This window comes from Psittacula echo (genome assembly GCF_963264785.1).
Source record: "Psittacula echo genome assembly, chromosome: 14".
Classification (NCBI taxonomy): Eukaryota; Metazoa; Chordata; class Aves; order Psittaciformes; family Psittacidae; genus Psittacula; species Psittacula echo.
This window is the reverse complement of record NC_137750.1, coordinates 11,062,967-11,080,532: the sequence shown is the minus strand read 5'-3', so window position 1 is coordinate 11,080,532 and position 17,566 is coordinate 11,062,967. Positions and strand designations below refer to the sequence as shown.

General features: G+C 42.1%; 1 protein-coding gene across 1 annotated transcript; it reads left to right on the top strand.

Moving 5' to 3' along the window:
* Window positions 1-553: 553 nt before the first annotated feature.
* Window positions 554-16,510, top strand: LOC308227000 (myosin heavy chain, skeletal muscle, adult-like; the record flags this gene model as incomplete). The annotated part of the gene is made up of 37 exons (XM_080629254.1): window positions 554-757; window positions 844-987; window positions 1,081-1,237; window positions 1,584-1,611; window positions 1,710-1,824; window positions 1,917-2,009; window positions 2,842-2,905; window positions 3,072-3,170; window positions 3,274-3,377; window positions 3,454-3,592; window positions 4,691-4,809; window positions 4,903-5,052; window positions 5,731-5,901; window positions 6,980-7,289; window positions 7,411-7,496; window positions 8,017-8,104; window positions 8,197-8,314; window positions 8,483-8,606; window positions 8,692-8,828; window positions 8,925-9,180; window positions 10,140-10,382; window positions 10,593-10,769; window positions 10,847-10,992; window positions 11,079-11,646; window positions 11,763-11,889; window positions 11,988-12,106; window positions 12,373-12,569; window positions 12,974-13,157; window positions 13,244-13,409; window positions 13,582-13,706; window positions 13,919-14,227; window positions 14,382-14,585; window positions 14,946-15,071; window positions 15,167-15,337; window positions 15,424-15,528; window positions 15,655-15,750; window positions 16,355-16,510. The coding sequence occupies 37 exons, from the start codon at window positions 554-556 to the stop codon at window positions 16,508-16,510; spliced, it is 5,925 nt and encodes a 1,974-aa protein (XP_080485380.1).
* Window positions 16,511-17,566: the final 1,056 nt, after the last annotated feature.

The window sequence follows — 17,566 nt, the reverse complement described above, 5'->3', positions numbered from 1 at the left end:
GGATTCGAGAACTCACTAAAATTAGCAAATAATTGTAGCATTAATACAATGAGAAAAACACTTTAGAGAATGAAATAAAGCCATCAAGATTCTTGAGTTGTCTATATACCATTTAAGACAATGGTGCATGAGACTTCTGAGCTTTCTGGATTAGTATTACTTGGGAAGAAACTGTATTACAATAATTTCAAGTGAATTTTAAAAGAATGCCTCAGCTGCTGAAAGGAATTTTCAGGTTCTTATTTCCACAGTGCAGTGCCTAAACACTTGACTACTAAATGACTATGGATTATTTAAATGTAATTTCAGTATAGTGGCCCCTACCACAAATGATCCCCTGAAATATAATTTCCACAATTTCCATAAATGTTGACTCACACCAATGCAAAAATATACAATTATATCCAAAAAAGCTATGAATAATATTAATACAGTATCTTTCTTTTCCCATCTTTTCTTCTATGAACTACTGCTTACTTTTTGACGTATTTGAGCAACACATCTGCTCTTCCACAGTGTTCTCTGCTGACGAGCCCGTCCACAAGCTGCAGCCATGTCGTCAGACTCTGAGATGGCCGTCTTTGGGGAGGCAGCTCCTTACCTCCGAAAATCAGAGAAGGAGAGAATTGAGGCTCAGAACAAGCCTTTCGATGCCAAATCATCGGTCTTTGTGGTGCATCCTAAGGAATCCTTTGTGAAAGGGACAATCCAGAGCAAAGAATCAGGGAAAGTCACTGTCAAGACTGAAGGTGGAGAAGTGAGTAAGAAGCAAGGCTGAAGGACACCATTTAATTCCCACTCTCAGTTCTTAGCTGACATACATGCATCTCCTTCCTCTGACAGACCCTGACTGTGAAGGATGATCAGATCTTTCCCATGAACCCTCCCAAGTATGATAAAATTGAGGACATGGCCATGATGACCCACCTCCATGAACCCGCTGTGCTGTACAACCTCAAAGAGCGTTATGCAGCCTGGATGATCTACGTAAGTACCAGCAGCAGTCTTCCTCTGGGTAGCTGGGAGGAACTGCTCTGCCAGGCTAAGTGGAAGCCAACGTGCTGTCTGCCTTCCCCACAGACCTACTCGGGTCTCTTCTGTGTCACCGTCAACCCCTACAAGTGGCTGCCGGTGTACAACCCGGAGGTGGTGTTGGCCTACCGAGGCAAGAAGCGCCAGGAGGCCCCTCCACACATCTTCTCCATCTCTGACAACGCCTATCAGTTCATGCTGACTGGTGAGTGGTTCTCTTTTTCTCAGAGGGATTGTACCATGAAATTCTCTGAAGGAATACTCTGTCTCACTAATACGAGGAGACTTTTTGAAAGCTTTCATGGTTCTGATGCATACATAACACTGTATGCTTTACTATCTTCCACCTTTTTTTCCAATATTTTAATTGAAAGACAATTCTGCACTTACTGAGGTGTTGTGGAGATATTTTTGTTTGGTTGGTTTGATTTTTAAGTCAATATGACAGCATAGAGTTGAAAACATTAAACTTACCTAGCTATGATTCATTCTTTCTGTGCTGTTCATTGAGTTTTAAAACTCAATGAACTGTATTTCTGCCTCTTTTACAGATCGCGAGAACCAGTCGATCTTGATCACGTATGTACACTCACTGCCCTGGTCCCTGTGGGGCTGCCTGGTGCCAGGGGACCTCCTGCCTGACTGTACACTCTCTGCTTCTCTCTTTGGTTGCACAGCGGAGAATCCGGAGCAGGGAAGACTGTGAACACAAAGCGTGTCATCCAGTACTTTGCAACAATTGCAGCGAGTGGGGACAAGAAGAAGGAAGAGCAGACATCAGGCAAAATGCAGGCAAGTTGATAGACTCTGGCTAGAATCAATGCTTTCCTTTGTTTCTGGCATGTTTTTCGGAAGGATAACCAGCAATAATTTTCATTCTGCAGGGAACGCTTGAGGATCAAATCATCAGCGCCAACCCGCTGCTGGAGGCCTTTGGAAATGCCAAGACTGTGAGGAACGACAACTCCTCACGCTTTGTAAGTGGATTAAGCAAATGATTCCTTGAAAAACAGTAAACAGGAGTTTATGGCAGTCATTCTTTTTTGTTGTTCCGCCATTGTGTTTTCAAGACTGAGACTGAATTTTCTTAATATGACTTTATCACTTCTAAAGGTAAATATCCAGACTTCAGGAAGAGTGATTCTATAAACAAAAATTAATTTTGTTTTGCACTGGGATGCAAATCAAAGTAACTGATCGCATACTCTTTCTCCTATTATGCATTGTAGTGTTAAACAAGTTTTGTTTATTTTTACTTATATCTCTGCTCTTTTGCTAAAATGCAGACAGACAGAATGCCAGGTAGAAAAGGAGGGAGATTAGGAAAAATGGGAAAGAAAGATGGAAATAGAGAGACGAATGTAAAAGAAGACTAAAAGAAACAGGCGGGGGGGGGTGGAGAGAGAGTTTCTATTTGTATAATAAGTTTGATTTATGTCAAGTTTAATCAAAACTGAAATGGATTATTTGATACAAGACTTTAAAAGCTGAACTACTTAAATTGTTATTTCTATATCATTAAGGTGACTGCTGTCTGTATGCAGGATATTGTTAGTAGACTTTGGCTAATGCAACCCACCCATTCCTTCCCATTTGTACATTCAGCATACATACAGAGCTGTGCCTCTGTGGACAATTTTCATGGTCAAAAATGTAGAAGACAACTTTTTGTCAATACTGGAAATATAACAGGTTCTTAAGAAAATGTCTCGGGTAGAAATATTGTGCCCAGTAGAATAAATATCAAACCTCTTAATTTTAGATGTATTTTCATGATGTAAGTATTAAGACACTTCTATTCCTTTAAAGGGCAAATTCATCAGAATTCATTTTGGTGCCACAGGAAAACTTGCTTCTGCTGATATTGAAACATGTAAGACATTTGCCTGAACTGTTTGTTCACCATCCATCCATCCATCCATCCATCCATCCATCCAACACCTTCTCACCCAACCATCTATTCTGCCTTCTCTCTTTTTCCTTTTTTTTTTTTTTTTTTTTACTGTTTCTTCTTGGTTTTAACTAAATTTTTTTTCCAGATTTGCTGGAGAAGTCCAGAGTCACTTTCCAGCTCAAGGCAGAAAGAAGCTACCACATATTCTATCAAATCATGTCCAACAAGAAGCCAGAGCTGATAGGTAGGAAGAATGACCAACTTGAAGGAAAAATTGCTGAACTTCAGTTCACACTATTGCTTGCATGGCTAAACTCAACCTTCATGTCTCCTGTTCTTACTTTCAGACATGCTTCTTATCACCACCAACCCATATGACTACCAGTTTGTTAGTCAAGGTGAAATCACTGTTCCCAGCATTAATGACCAGGAGGAGCTGATGGCTACAGATGTAAGTAAGAATTAAAAATGTTGTACCTATTTTCATCTCTTCTAGACAAAGCTTTATTTTATTACGCCTCTTGCAGAGTGCCATTGACATCCTGGGCTTCACTGCTGATGAGAAGACAGCCATCTACAAGCTGACAGGGGCTGTCATGCACTATGGGAACTTGAAGTTCAAGCAGAAACAACGAGAAGAGCAGGCAGAGCCTGATGGCACTGAAGGTATTTGTCACATCTGTGGCTTACCTGTTAGAAATAGAAGTAGCAACAATAATTAAGTACACGGAAGATGGCGAAAGAGAACAATGGAAATGTCTGAAAAAGTGTTTAGGTGAGCTAGTATATGCAGATGAAATTGCCACCCAAAATATACCCCTTTTTCAATTACTACCTAACCTTTTTTTGAAGTATAAATTGCATACATGTCCATAATTCTCTCCTGGGCTACCAGTATTAGAACTTCTCCTTCATAAATCACATATCATTTAGGAATTCTGCTCAGGTAAAAGGGAACTTTTTTTCCATTTATTTCTTCTCCTTTGGACATTCAAATTTGTAACTGCCACTGGTAGTAGTATTATTACCTAAGTGAAGCATAGGTACACCATGATAGGGAGGAACTGACTTAGGTGTCTGCTTCTTAGCTGACTACTTAATCATTCAAATACTATCTATCATCTAATGCATATATGGTTTTAAATGATTAAGTCTTGTCTACTTCAAAAGAATGCCCTCAGATGGCCAGCTTCAGGACTAAATTTTTAGGTTTTGCTCCTGAATGAATGAATATGCTTGGCTTTCTGCTATGAAAATAATAGTAAGTCTACCAAAGAGGACACTTCTCAACTGTTACCTCTAGTTTTGGAATGTATTCCCATTTAGGACTATAGCTGCTGCCAAGGAATACAGGTAGCCCAAGTACTTAAGTGTATTCCTTGGATTAGTGGCCACCACTCAAGTGGCCAACCTGCTAATACTCTGGTATTTTGTTGCCTGGCTTACAAATGCTGATTAGCATGGACTGAAGTGATGAAATTCAGCTTTCAGGATGAATTTTTAATAAATACATTGTTTCTGGATACTTCTGTGAGGATTTTCAAAAACACAAATAGCGTTTAGTTGTACTGCTCTGAAAGCTTTTCAGAGCAGATGAATTTTGTTTTAATGACTTTAGTGTTTTCTCTGAGATCCATTAAGAAGAATTTAACCACAAAGACATTTAATAATGTTGTTCAGCAATTCAGTTGCATTGGAAAAGTTTCATCGCTCAAAATCCTGCAAGTCTTGTTAGTCTTAATTTTTCCATTTCCTTCTCCTTAGTGGCTGACAAGGCTGCCTATTTGATGGGTCTGAACTCAGCTGACCTGCTGAAGGCCCTCTGCTACCCCCGTGTCAAGGTTGGGAATGAATATGTGACCAAGGGTCAAACTGTGCAGCAGGTAATAACCACCTGGAGACTGGGAACTTCTGGCTTGTACCTCTTACTATTTGCTGTGAATATTGTTTTTCTTCTCCATTCTTCTTTGTTTTAGGTGAACAATTCAGTTGGTGCCCTGGCAAAAGCTGTCTATGAGAAGATGTTCTTGTGGATGGTTGTTCGGATCAACCAACAGCTGGATACGAAGCAGCCCAGACAGTACTTCATTGGTGTCCTGGACATTGCTGGCTTTGAGATCTTTGATGTAAGGATTCTAGGTTTGAGGACTACTCTTGCAGGGGTAGATTGCTATATCACAGAGTAATAAACTTCTGAAGGTTTAACATGATAGTCATTTGCAATTTTCTGGGAAAACTCCCTCATTTTCTCTTGTAGCACAGAGCGAAATCCTCAGAAGCTTCATCTGTACAAGAACAGTTTTATTGTTTATGTAGAAGTAGCTAATAGAATTTTATATGTTGTAATATTTCAACAGTTTGAGCTTAATGATAGTGATTTTTTTAAAAACTAACATAATTATAATAATATTATAGGAGAAGTGCTAGAGCAGAACTAAGATTTGAAGACCCATTGACAAACATATAAGAGATTAAATGTGTAAACTGTTTAAATAAACAATGAATTAATATCTAAGTGTTTAATCAGAGATTAAAAATTGGAGACTGGGACTGTTTTGGCTAAATAAAAAAAAAATGCCAAAATGCTTCATGAATTTTAAGAGGTCCACTAGAAATATCTGCTCCGAAAAGAATCCATTTTCATTATGCAGATATTTCTGTGGGGAGTTGCATGTAGGTATTGTTATGGTGCGGTCCTGATAATACAATTTTGTTTTAACTGGGGAGATTTATAAAGGGTTGAGAACGATCAAGAACTGTGCATGTTGATGATGGGTTGTTGTTGATTGTTTTCCACTGGGCAGTTCAACAGCTTGGAGCAGCTGTGCATCAACTTCACCAATGAGAAACTGCAACAGTTCTTCAACCACCACATGTTCGTGCTGGAGCAGGAGGAGTACAAGAAGGAAGGAATTGAATGGACATTCATTGACTTTGGGATGGACCTGGCTGCCTGCATTGAGCTCATTGAGAAGGTAATTTTTTAACTCAGAATGCTTGGTATTTTTAGAAATTCATTATTTTAAATTAAAAATGGTAAATGCTATTAGAAAATAGGGTTTCTTCATAATCAGATTCATGCATTTAGTTATAGTTCTTGAACTACCTTTTAATCTGTACTATTGCTTATTATGCACTAGAGATATTAAGAAGTCCCCAGGTAACTATGGAAGTTATTCCTCATACACCTACTCTGAGTGAAAAGTATCTCCACTTGCTTGATTGAAGTATTTTTAATTTATTTTTTTTTATTTCAAAAACACAGACTACCACCCGATGTAAAATAAAATGTTTTCTTAAGGTCCTGGCATGAAGTTATTTGAACAATACATTATTTTCTAGATAGAATCATAGAATGGTTTGGGTTGGAAAGGACCTTAAGATCATCCAGTTCCAACCCCCCTGCCACGGGCAGGGACACCTCACACTAAACCATGTCACCCAAGGCTGTGTTCAACCTGGCCTTGAACGCCACCAGGGATGGAGCATTCACAACTTCCCTGGGCAACCCATTCCAGTGCCTCACCACCCTTACAGTAAAGAATTTCTTCCTTAGATCCAGTCTAAACTTCCCCTGTTTAAGTTTTAACCCATTGCCCCTTGTCCTGTCACTACAGTCCCTAGTGAAGAGTCCCTCTCTCGTTCACAGCAAAGTAAGTACAGGCCAATACAGTCAGTGCCTGACCTTTGAGTGCAAGAAACTGAAAGAGATTTCTTATAGTTTGGTATAACTTACGGATTTGATTAAAAGTAGAGAAACTGGAGTAAACATACAATACACACATTTCTGAAAAATACTTTTAAATATACTATTTCTCCTCATGATTTTCTAACATAGTTTTTGGCATAAAAAAACATTCCTGAAGCACTTTGCCAAAGTGGGATTCAGGCAGGTGAATCTTTTAAACTCACTTTTCTAGAAAGAAATATTCTTCATGGCAAGGCTATTGGTTCATTTCTCAGCTTCCTGTATTTTACTATATTCTCTTTAAGAACAAGTAGTGATCATATTATTCTACAGCATTATCTCTTCTTTGTTGTAATGTCTTCCAGCCCATGGGCATCTTCTCCATCCTGGAAGAGGAGTGCATGTTTCCCAAGGCCACTGACACCTCTTTCAAGAACAAGCTCTATGACCAGCACCTGGGCAAGTCCAGCAACTTCCAGAAGCCAAAGCCTGCCAAAGGCAAGGCTGAGGCTCACTTTTCACTGGTGCACTATGCTGGCACAGTGGACTACAACATCACTGGCTGGCTTGAGAAGAACAAAGACCCTCTGAATGAAACTGTCATTGGGTTGTACCAGAAATCATCTGTAAAGACACTGGCTTTACTTTTTGCCTCCTATGGCGGAGCAGAAGCTGGTTAGTTTTCTAAAATTCTTTGGGTTTTTTTTTTTCTAAAATTTTGTTTGCAAACATTTTTTTATATGAAAAGATGCAGCAAAAAAGAGATGATATTTAAAAACTCTTTTTATTTTTGAAGAGGCTAGTGGTGGTGGAGCTGGTGGGGGAAAGAAGGGTGGCAAGAAGAAGGGTTCTTCTTTCCAGACAGTCTCAGCTCTTTTCCGGGTAAAGTATGAATTATATTATCAATAAATTAACATAAACATAGTTTCATATCTGAGCTATATACAATCCTGTTCTTTTCATGATGTTGGATTTATAATGAAACAATAGAAATTATGAATTCAGCAGATGTTATTCACTGCCTTTTTCAAGTAATTATTTGTTCACATTTGGGATTTGTTTCAAGCAGTCTTCAGCTAGCCCCCTGAATTTTATTAAAAATTCACTTAAATTCTTTGTAAAAAAAAAACTTTTAGAGTCTGGGATGTAATATTTATATTAATCCTGTAAACACTTGTGTTAAAATATTCACATGATACTGTTTATTTCCTCCAGATTAAGGTGAAGGATTTATTTATTTTGGTTTTCTTATTTTAATGAGAATACATAAGATTAATTAAATCTATATTTTAAATTGGAAAGCTACTTCCTCCTAAGACTCACTGTATTAGTTTTTTGGCATGAAGATACAGAAAATAGAAAAGTAAAATTTTAGCCTAAGCTACAACATATGTTCCCACAGGAGAACTTAAACAAACTGATGACCAACCTACGGAGCACTCACCCTCATTTTGTGCGTTGCATCATCCCAAATGAAACAAAAACACCTGGTAAGATGCTCAAGCAGAAAGAGAACTTGCTCTGATACAGCCATTCACCTCTGCACTGGAAATTGGTGTTTATTTATGGTCTGTATTGCTAGGTGCCATGGAGCATGAACTGGTACTTCACCAGCTGCGCTGTAACGGTGTGCTGGAAGGCATCAGGATTTGCAGGAAAGGTTTCCCCAGCAGAGTGCTCTATGCTGACTTCAAACAGAGGTAAGAGCGCTGCACTTCTCAGCATCATTATAAGGAACTCTGGCTCATTCACATAGCTTCATTCAAGCTGTGTTCTGTTGCCACCACTAGCTATATTTGAGCTGGTGGGTTCAGTAGCTAGTGTGTATTGGATGGGAAAAAGTACCCTTCTCCTTTCTCCTTTGACAGATACAAGGTGCTTAATGCCAGTGCGATCCCAGAGGGACAGTTCATTGACAGCAAGAAGGCTTCTGAGAAGCTTCTTGGGTCAATTGATGTGGACCACACCCAGTACAAATTTGGTCACACAAAGGTACAAATCTTTCTTGAGTCATTCACTGCATCTCTGTGCTCTGCTCTACCTGCCAGTGATGCGCAGCAACATTCCCTTTCTCAAGGTGTTCTTCAAAGCTGGGCTGCTGGGACTTCTGGAAGAGATGAGGGATGAGAAGCTGGCACAGCTCATCACCCGCACACAGGCTAGATGTAGGGGCTTCCTGATGAGAGTGGAGTACCAGAGAATGGTGGAGAGAAGGTAGACATTTCTCATCTTCAGTTGAAGTCACTTAGGGGAAAGTGTTGATGGTTGTCCTCCTGAAAATATTTGATGTACATTTTCATTATTCTTCAGGGAGTCCATCTTCTGCATCCAGTACAATATTCGTGCATTCATGAATGTGAAGCACTGGCCCTGGATGAAGCTGTTCTTCAAGATCAAGCCCTTGCTGAAGAGTGCAGAATCTGAGAAGGAGATGGCCACTATGAAGGAAGAGTTTGAGAAAACCAAGGAAGAACTTGCAAAGTCTGAGGCAAAGAGGAAGGAGCTGGAGGAGAAAATGGTGAAACTTGTGCAGGAGAAAAATGATCTGCAGCTCCAAGTGCAGGCTGTGAGTGACTTCTGAATTACTTTTTTAACAGGAGAAATGAGAAAATAATATCTAACCTTTCTTCCATGCTACAGAACTCTCAAATTGCACACTTATCTGCCTTTACAAAATATTTTACATTGCATGCCATGTAAAATAAAGGTAAAATTCAGGCCACCTTCTTTCCAACCCAGTCTCACTATTAAAAAGCTAAACAATAACTTTTTAGTCCTAATGCTTATATGTTTCCATGCCAGATCATGACATAAGGCCTCAGTGCAGTCACTGTTGTGTACTTAGTGGAGTAGACACAGCGATTGAATTGACCAACTATACCTTAATTCAGTTGTCAACATGTGGAGCCTAATATTCTTACAGCATATCTCACTCGGGCTCCTGTAGCTCCCAGAAGACACAAATGCCCATTGCCTCTTACCAAACAAGACCAGCCTTATGTGTTTGCTCCAAAGCCATTTGGCCTCTTGAGACACTTAGACAACATGTAGGCAGTATCCTTGAAGTGTCCATTTCAGGGAAAGGTGAATCTTGTCCTGGAACACTGAATTCTAGTATCCACTTACTATATTGGCCAGGTACAAATCTACTAATAGGAGTTTCAAATATTTTCTCAGGGGTGGAATTATTTACATTTATCAGTGCTTTTATATAAAATTGAATATGTGGAATTATAAAATGCTATCACTCATAACTTTCTCAAGGAGAAAAGGAAAACATCAATTAAATCCAAGTAAGACACCCACATACCTGCAATAAACAAGGTGAAATGTAATGTACCTAGACACAGTATGTGATGATGAAAAAGGTCAGGTAAAACTAAAAGTGATCAAAACAATATTCAAAATTGCAAATTTGCAATGTAATTATGCAGTAATCTTTTCCCAAAAAGTAATCCCAAAGGTCTTGCTGATGCACACATGTTCCTTCAACATAAAATAAACTTCCTTGTATTTTCCCACCAGGAAGCTGATGCTTTAGCTGATGCTGAGGAAAGATGTGACCAGCTCATCAAAACAAAAATCCAGCTGGAAGCCAAAGTGAAGGAGGTGACTGAAAGGGCTGAGGATGAAGAAGAAATTAATGCTGAGTTGACAGCCAAGAAGAGGAAACTGGAGGATGAATGTTCAGAGCTGAAGAAAGATATTGATGACCTTGAGTTAACATTGGCCAAAGTGGAGAAGGAAAAGCATGCCACTGAAAACAAGGTACACACACAGGGAATCACATGAGGGATCAAAAAATCATTGCTTCTTGAAGCAAAAGAGACTGCTACCCAGGACATATTAGCTTTGGAAGATCTTAGCTGGCCCTCACTTGAGTAGCAAAAGAAAAAATGAAACTCATGGCTAAGTACTCAAAGTGAATATTTCACTGCATGCTTTCCACCCCATTTTGACAATTGCTTATATCTGTAGGTGAAAAACCTCACAGAGGAGATGGCAGCCCTGGATGAGACCATTGTCAAGCTGACAAAAGAGAAGAAAGCCCTCCAAGAGGCTCATCAGCAGACACTGGATGACCTGCAGGCAGAAGAGGATAAAGTCAATACGCTGACCAAAGCTAAAACCAAGCTGGAGCAGCAAGTGGACGATGTAAGTAAAGATGCATATGAGAAGATTAAATACACAGTCAGACACTACCAGCAGAACACTGATGGTCTTTGCTTTAGCTGGAAGGGTCCCTGGAGCAAGAGAAGAAACTGCGCATGGACCTTGAGAGAGCCAAGAGGAAACTCGAAGGAGACCTGAAGCTGGCCCAAGACAGCATCATGGATTTGGAAAATGATAAGCAGCAGCTGGATGAGAAACTCAAGAAGTAAGTGTGGTGTGGAGCATGTGAGTGCTGGGCTGCTGTGCCTGTCTTTTTTCTTTCAGCTCTAACATGGTTTTCTTTGCCCAAAGGAAAGACTTTGAAATCAGCCAGATCCAGAGCAAAATCGAGGATGAACAAGCCCTGGGCATGCAATTGCAGAAGAAGATCAAGGAGCTGCAGGCAAGTCTCTGTTCCCTGCCCCTCTCACAAAACCTCAGGTCAGGTAAGAGGAGGGCACGGATGCAAATGGTCTGTGATGTTCCCCAGGCTCGTATTGAGGAACTGGAGGAGGAAATTGAGGCAGAGCGAACCTCTCGAGCAAAAGCAGAGAAGCATCGGTCTGACCTCTCGAGGGAGCTGGAGGAGATCAGTGAGCGCCTGGAAGAAGCAGGAGGGGCTACAGCAGCTCAGATCGAGATGAACAAGAAGCGTGAGGCCGAGTTCCAGAAGATGCGTCGTGACCTCGAAGAGGCCACGCTGCAGCACGAAGCCACGGCTGCTGCCCTGCGCAAGAAGCACGCGGACAGCACCGCTGAGCTTGGGGAGCAGATCGACAACCTGCAGCGAGTGAAGCAGAAGCTGGAGAAGGAGAAGAGTGAGCTGAAGATGGAGATCGATGACCTGGCCAGTAACATGGAGTCCGTCTCCAAAGCCAAGGTACACAAATAACTTCTAGATATTTCTGCCCCAACTGAATTCCATTAAATTTAAGGGTTTGCGCTCCTATTATTAAGATTTAGCATCATTAACTACTTTCATGTATTTCCACACAGGCAAATCTGGAGAAGATGTGTCGCACTCTGGAAGACCAGCTGAGTGAGATTAAGACAAAGGAAGAAGAGCATCAGCGCATGATCAATGACCTCAGTGCTCAAAGAGCTCGCCTGCAGACAGAGTCAGGTGAGAGAACCTCCTCTATGTCCTTGAAACGGAGACCATTTCTGAATTTTGGGTCACAAATTACATCGTATGTATTTTCTTTCTTTGTGCTTTTCTAGGTGAATATTCACGCCAAGTGGATGAGAAAGATGCTCTGATTTCTCAGCTGTCAAGAGGCAAGCAGGCTTTCACCCAGCAGATTGAGGAGCTCAAGAGGCACTTAGAGGAAGAGATAAAGGTAATGACTTTTCCTACAGCCAGCCAGTTAAAACTTTCTAACCTCCACACTGCTTAGTGGCAAAAGGGTCTGCTTAGCACAAGCCACAGTGGGGGAAGATTTTCATTTCTGCAGGGAATGTGATCACCAGATTCTATTCTCAGGTCTACATCTGTCCTTCATTGCAAACACCTCCTCAGATGTCATGTTCTCATTGTTAAACTAATTCATTAGGAGAGATTTCCTAGGATTTTACCATTCCTGCCACAATCCCACTCTCCACCCAGGCCAAGAACGCGCTGGCCCACGCCTTGCAGTCTGCTCGCCACGACTGTGACTTGCTCCGGGAACAATATGAGGAGGAGCAGGAAGCCAAGGGGGAGCTGCAGCGTGCCCTGTCCAAGGCCAACAGCGAAGTGGCCCAGTGGAGAACCAAATATGAGACGGACGCTATTCAGCGCACGGAGGAGCTGGAGGAGGCCAAGTACGTGGGAAAGCTGGGGAAGACTAAAAAAGGGAAAAAAGACTGACTAGGGAAATTGAAGACAAAACTGTGATATTGTCATAAAAAATTAAAACTGTGCTCTTGGGCAAGGTAAGTGCTGAAGTAAAGTATATCATCCAAAGGCTGTGGTGTAGGATATGTAGAGGAAAACAATACCCTGACCCAGAGAACCGTACAGAAATCCTTTGGACAGTAGATATAGAAGGCATATTGGTTGCTTAAGACTGGGAATCAGAAATGTTAAAAAAAAGACTGGCTAGTAGTGGGTATCTGTGCATAGGATATATAATCACAAAGTGCTAAAATGTCCTATAGTGAAAAACCCCAGGGTGAAAAGCCTCAGCTTTGCTTTCAGATCATGACATCTGTTTATCTCCTTCAAGGAAGAAGCTGGCACAGCGCCTGCAGGATGCAGAGGAACACGTTGAAGCTGTCAATGCCAAATGTGCCTCCCTGGAAAAGACAAAGCAGAGGCTGCAGAATGAAGTGGAGGACCTGATGATTGATGTGGAGAGATCAAATGCTGCCTGTGCAGCTCTGGATAAGAAGCAGAAGAACTTTGACAAGGTCTTTCAGGCTGCAGACTGGGAGCTCCTGGGCAGAGCATCCCCTCCTCATTGTCACGTCCATACTGACATCGTGTTTCTTTTCAGATCCTGGCAGAATGGAAGCAGAAGTATGAGGAAACACAGGCTGAGCTGGAAGCCTCCCAGAAAGAATGTCGTTCTCTCAGCACGGAGCTGTTTAAGATGAAGAATGCCTATGAGGAGTCCTTGGACCACCTGGAAACGCTGAAGCGCGAGAACAAGAACTTGCAGCGTAAGTCCCTGGCCCTCTGCTCCTGGCAGGGCTTTCTCAGCACCCACCAGTACCTGCTGCTTCACATGGGTCTGTGCCTGCAGGTGGGCAAAGATGCCTGTCACGTTGGTGTGTGAGGGCCCTTCCCATTCTGCTCTGTGGCCAACCATGCCATTGGTCCTTGTTCCTACAGAGGAGATTTCTGACCTCACGGAGCAGATTGCCGAGGGAGGAAAAGCAATTCATGAGCTGGAGAAAGTCAAGAAGCAGATTGAGCAGGAGAAATCTGAAATTCAGGCTGCCTTGGAGGAAGCTGAGGTACATGTCTGTGTTGATTGCTTTTCAGAGAGGTCTACTGACAGAGTGAAACATAAAAGCTTCAGGCTGTCAATGAATGTCAAAGCCTCAGTTTCCATACCATTCAAAGAGAAAGGGTCTCATTTTTTTTTTTTTTTCTGTAAGTGGTAGCTTGGAATAGAAGAGCTGTATGTAACTTTCTTTCATTGACACTCTGCTTGTTTCTTATTCAGGCTTCCCTAGAACATGAAGAAGGGAAGATCCTGCGCCTTCAACTTGAGCTCAACCAGGTCAAGGCTGAGATTGACAGGAGGATAGCAGAGAAAGATGAGGAAATTGACCAGATGAAGAGAAACCACCTCCGAATTGTGGAGTCCATGCAGAGCACCCTGGATGCTGAGATCAGGAGCAGGAATGAAGCCCTGCGGCTGAAGAAGAAGATGGAGGGAGACCTGAATGAAATGGAGATCCAGCTCAGCCATGCCAACCGCTTGGCTGCTGAGGCACAGAAGAACCTGAGAAACACACAAGGAGTGCTCAAGGTACAGCACAATGAAACAGATGCTCACTGGTTTATGAATCAACTAAATATTTCCCTGTTGTACAATTCTGTCAGATCTATACTGATATAAAACCAGGAAATAGGAAAATAGGAAAGAAAAACCACCTCCCAATCTTTCTTATTTCCCTGTCCAGGATACACAGATACACTTGGACGATGCTTTGAGGACACAGGAGGACCTGAAGGAGCAGGTGGCCATGGTGGAGCGCAGAGCAAACCTGTTGCAGGCTGAAATTGAGGAGCTACGGGCAGCCCTGGAGCAGACGGAGCGGTCCAGGAAAATAGCTGAGCAGGAGCTTCTGGATGCCACTGAACGTGTGCAGCTCCTCCACACTCAGGTTGATTAATGCAATTCAAAATCTCAAGAGCCTTTTTTATTTCACTTTCCACATTTTTCATCTGTGTGAATTCTTGAATCACCTCTTGTAGCAAAAAGCTTAACCTGAACCAGAACTGCTACCCTTGTACAAAGAATTGGGTTATTGATAAATGAGTAGGATTGTACATACAGGAGTTAGAAATGTTTCTTAAAATTTCAAGAACACTCTGCTCTCTAGCTTTGTAAGACTTCACAAGATGCATCATTTGAAGGACAATGCTAATATTAGATACATAGGTGATAACCTTAATTTACGCAACTACTAAACCCAGTGTTTGGTTCTGGAACTAAAGGGACAATATTTGTTGTTCTTCAACAGAACACCAGCTTGATCAACACCAAGAAAAAGCTGGAAACAGACATTGCCCAAATCCAGGGGGAAATGGAGGATACTATCCAGGAAGCCCGCAATGCTGAAGAGAAGGCCAAGAAGGCCATCACAGATGTGAGTTGGGGGCTCCTTTCATTGCTGATGATGGCTGTATTCTTCTCAAAAATGTCTCCAGCCCGAAAATGGCTTTGACCCTTTGCTCTCCTCAGGCGGCCATGATGGCAGAAGAGCTGAAGAAGGAGCAGGACACCAGCGCCCACCTGGAGAGGATGAAGAAGAACCTGGACCAGACGGTGAAGGACCTGCAGCTCCGTCTGGATGAGGCTGAGCAGTTGGCACTGAAAGGAGGCAAGAAGCAAATCCAGAAGCTGGAGGCCAGAGTGCGTAGGCCTGGTATTTGTGCAAGAGTGAGCATGTCCCTTGGAGAGATAGCAGGGAAGCTCCAAAGATGGGCTTGTGATTGCAGGTGCGGGAGCTGGAAGGGGAGGTTGATGCTGAGCAGAAGCGCAGCGCTGAAGCCGTGAAGGGTGTGCGCAAGTATGAGAGGAGGGTGAAGGAGCTGACCTACCAGGTAAGGCAGGAGGTGTCCTTGCTCTCACAGCAAGTCCCGTTTTGCACACACCATCCCCAAAGGGAATTCTTAATCTCACATGATGAAGAACCAATAATTCACTTTCTTTTTTGTCAACCACTCTAGTCTGAAGAAGACCGGAAGAATATTCTCAGGCTCCAGGATCTGGTGGACAAGTTGCAAATGAAAGTGAAATCCTACAAGAGACAAGCAGAGGAGGCTGTAAGTATTGCCTGGAGAACAGGCACCTTCCACCGGGGCATCAGGCTCATTGACATGATTGTGACTACCAGGAAAGGGTCATGAAAGAAACTACCAAGGCACATCAGTCTTGGCCATGCCATTTGGTTTCCTGTCAGGAGGCCTTTCTGATTTCTGGGCACCCTGGAGCAGTCAATGATGAAGTGAGGGAAGTTCTACAGCCTGTGTTATACAGCAGGTCAGACTAAACGGTTCCAGGGGCCACAACAACTGACTGGGAATTTCATGAGTCTGCTACTAATCAACAGCAGAAGATGTCAGGTTCTTCTTCAATTTAAAATGGTTTTTACTTCATTTTGCGTGAAGTAGTGGTAAGGTAAGGACATAAATGACAAATCCAAGTGACAAAATTTCTGCTCAAATGTGACACTGTGCTGGTGGAGCCTGTCACAGTGAGGTCCTGAATAAGGGAGGATAAGGAGGTCTGTGTGGTGCTTTTGTGTAGTGGATGGAGGACAGAAGTTTGTGCCTTCCCCAGGGAAGAGCTGTAGTCTTTCAAGGCTGAGGTGCAGTAGTGAAACCTCTATCCTGAGCTCCTCACCACCAACTCCCTCTCCCTGCACAGGAGGAGCTGTCCAATGTCAACCTCTCCAAGTTCCGCAAGATCCAGCACGAGCTGGAGGAAGCTGAGGAGCGGGCTGACATTGCAGAGTCCCAGGTCAACAAGCTCCGAGCCAAGAGCCGGGAGTTTCATGGCAAGAAGATAGAAGAGGAAGAGTAAGGCTGTCATGAGGCAGCCAAGTGACCTGGGGGCTGCACAAAATGTGAACCTTTTGGTCGCTTTGTCCTGTAATTAGTCTTTGTAGCCATGTCAATGTCTAGAGAATAAAGACCATAGATTCCTCTGCATATGCAGCAGAAGCAGTGCTTTTGCCTGTTACAATTCAATTCTGCAATTGCATAAGTCTGAGGCATTTTCAAACAAAACATTTGATTTCACGTAACCCTTGGATAGCAGTAGATTCTTAATTATTCCATCTCTAGTATTCTTCCACTATCTTATTACATTACTGGGTAGGAAATAACACTGATTTAATTCCCATACTTGGAAAAGGTTAGGATAATGACAAATGCAGGAGAAGTATCTTGTCTGTCCTAGCACAGCAAATATATTTCTACCCTGGGGAGTTCTTTTTCTGAATGGGTGCAGTACACAGAGGCTCTCTTTGCTGGTCCCATTCACATTTCTTCAAGCTGGATTTAGAGGCAAGTTGTCCCATTAAAAAGGAAAAAATGGAGTCCCAAACCTATCTGAATGTCTCTGAGTCGTCATGGAGTAACTTACAGAAGAACTGAGGTGCTGCCTCCTTTGAACAAGGCAGCCAAAGGCCATGAACTGTAGAAAGTGGCTTTTTTGGGGGGCAAAACTAAAGATCAGGTAAAGCTTTTTTTATAGAAGACATTATTAATTAATTCTAAAGCAAAACAAGCAATGTATTTGGTTAAGAAGACATTGCAGTTCCTTGCTTTCTCTTAGAAAGAGAATAGCCAAAATTCTGTTAGACAGAATAGCCAAAATTAAGACATAATGCCTCTGTTGTAAATTAAATGGAGATTGATGAACAGATTGGTAGAAGTGTGAACAAGAGGACTCACTATGGATAAACCCCAGCCAACAAAATGTGTAGAGCCAGCAAAACTAGCTACTAGCTGCAGCAGACTGCTGAAGTATGGTACAGAGGTTTTTAGTACTGAAATATCAATGTAATTCTATAATAAGCTTTTGTGCCAAGAATAATGTCTAGTTATGTAAATACAAAAAGCTAAAGGAACTACT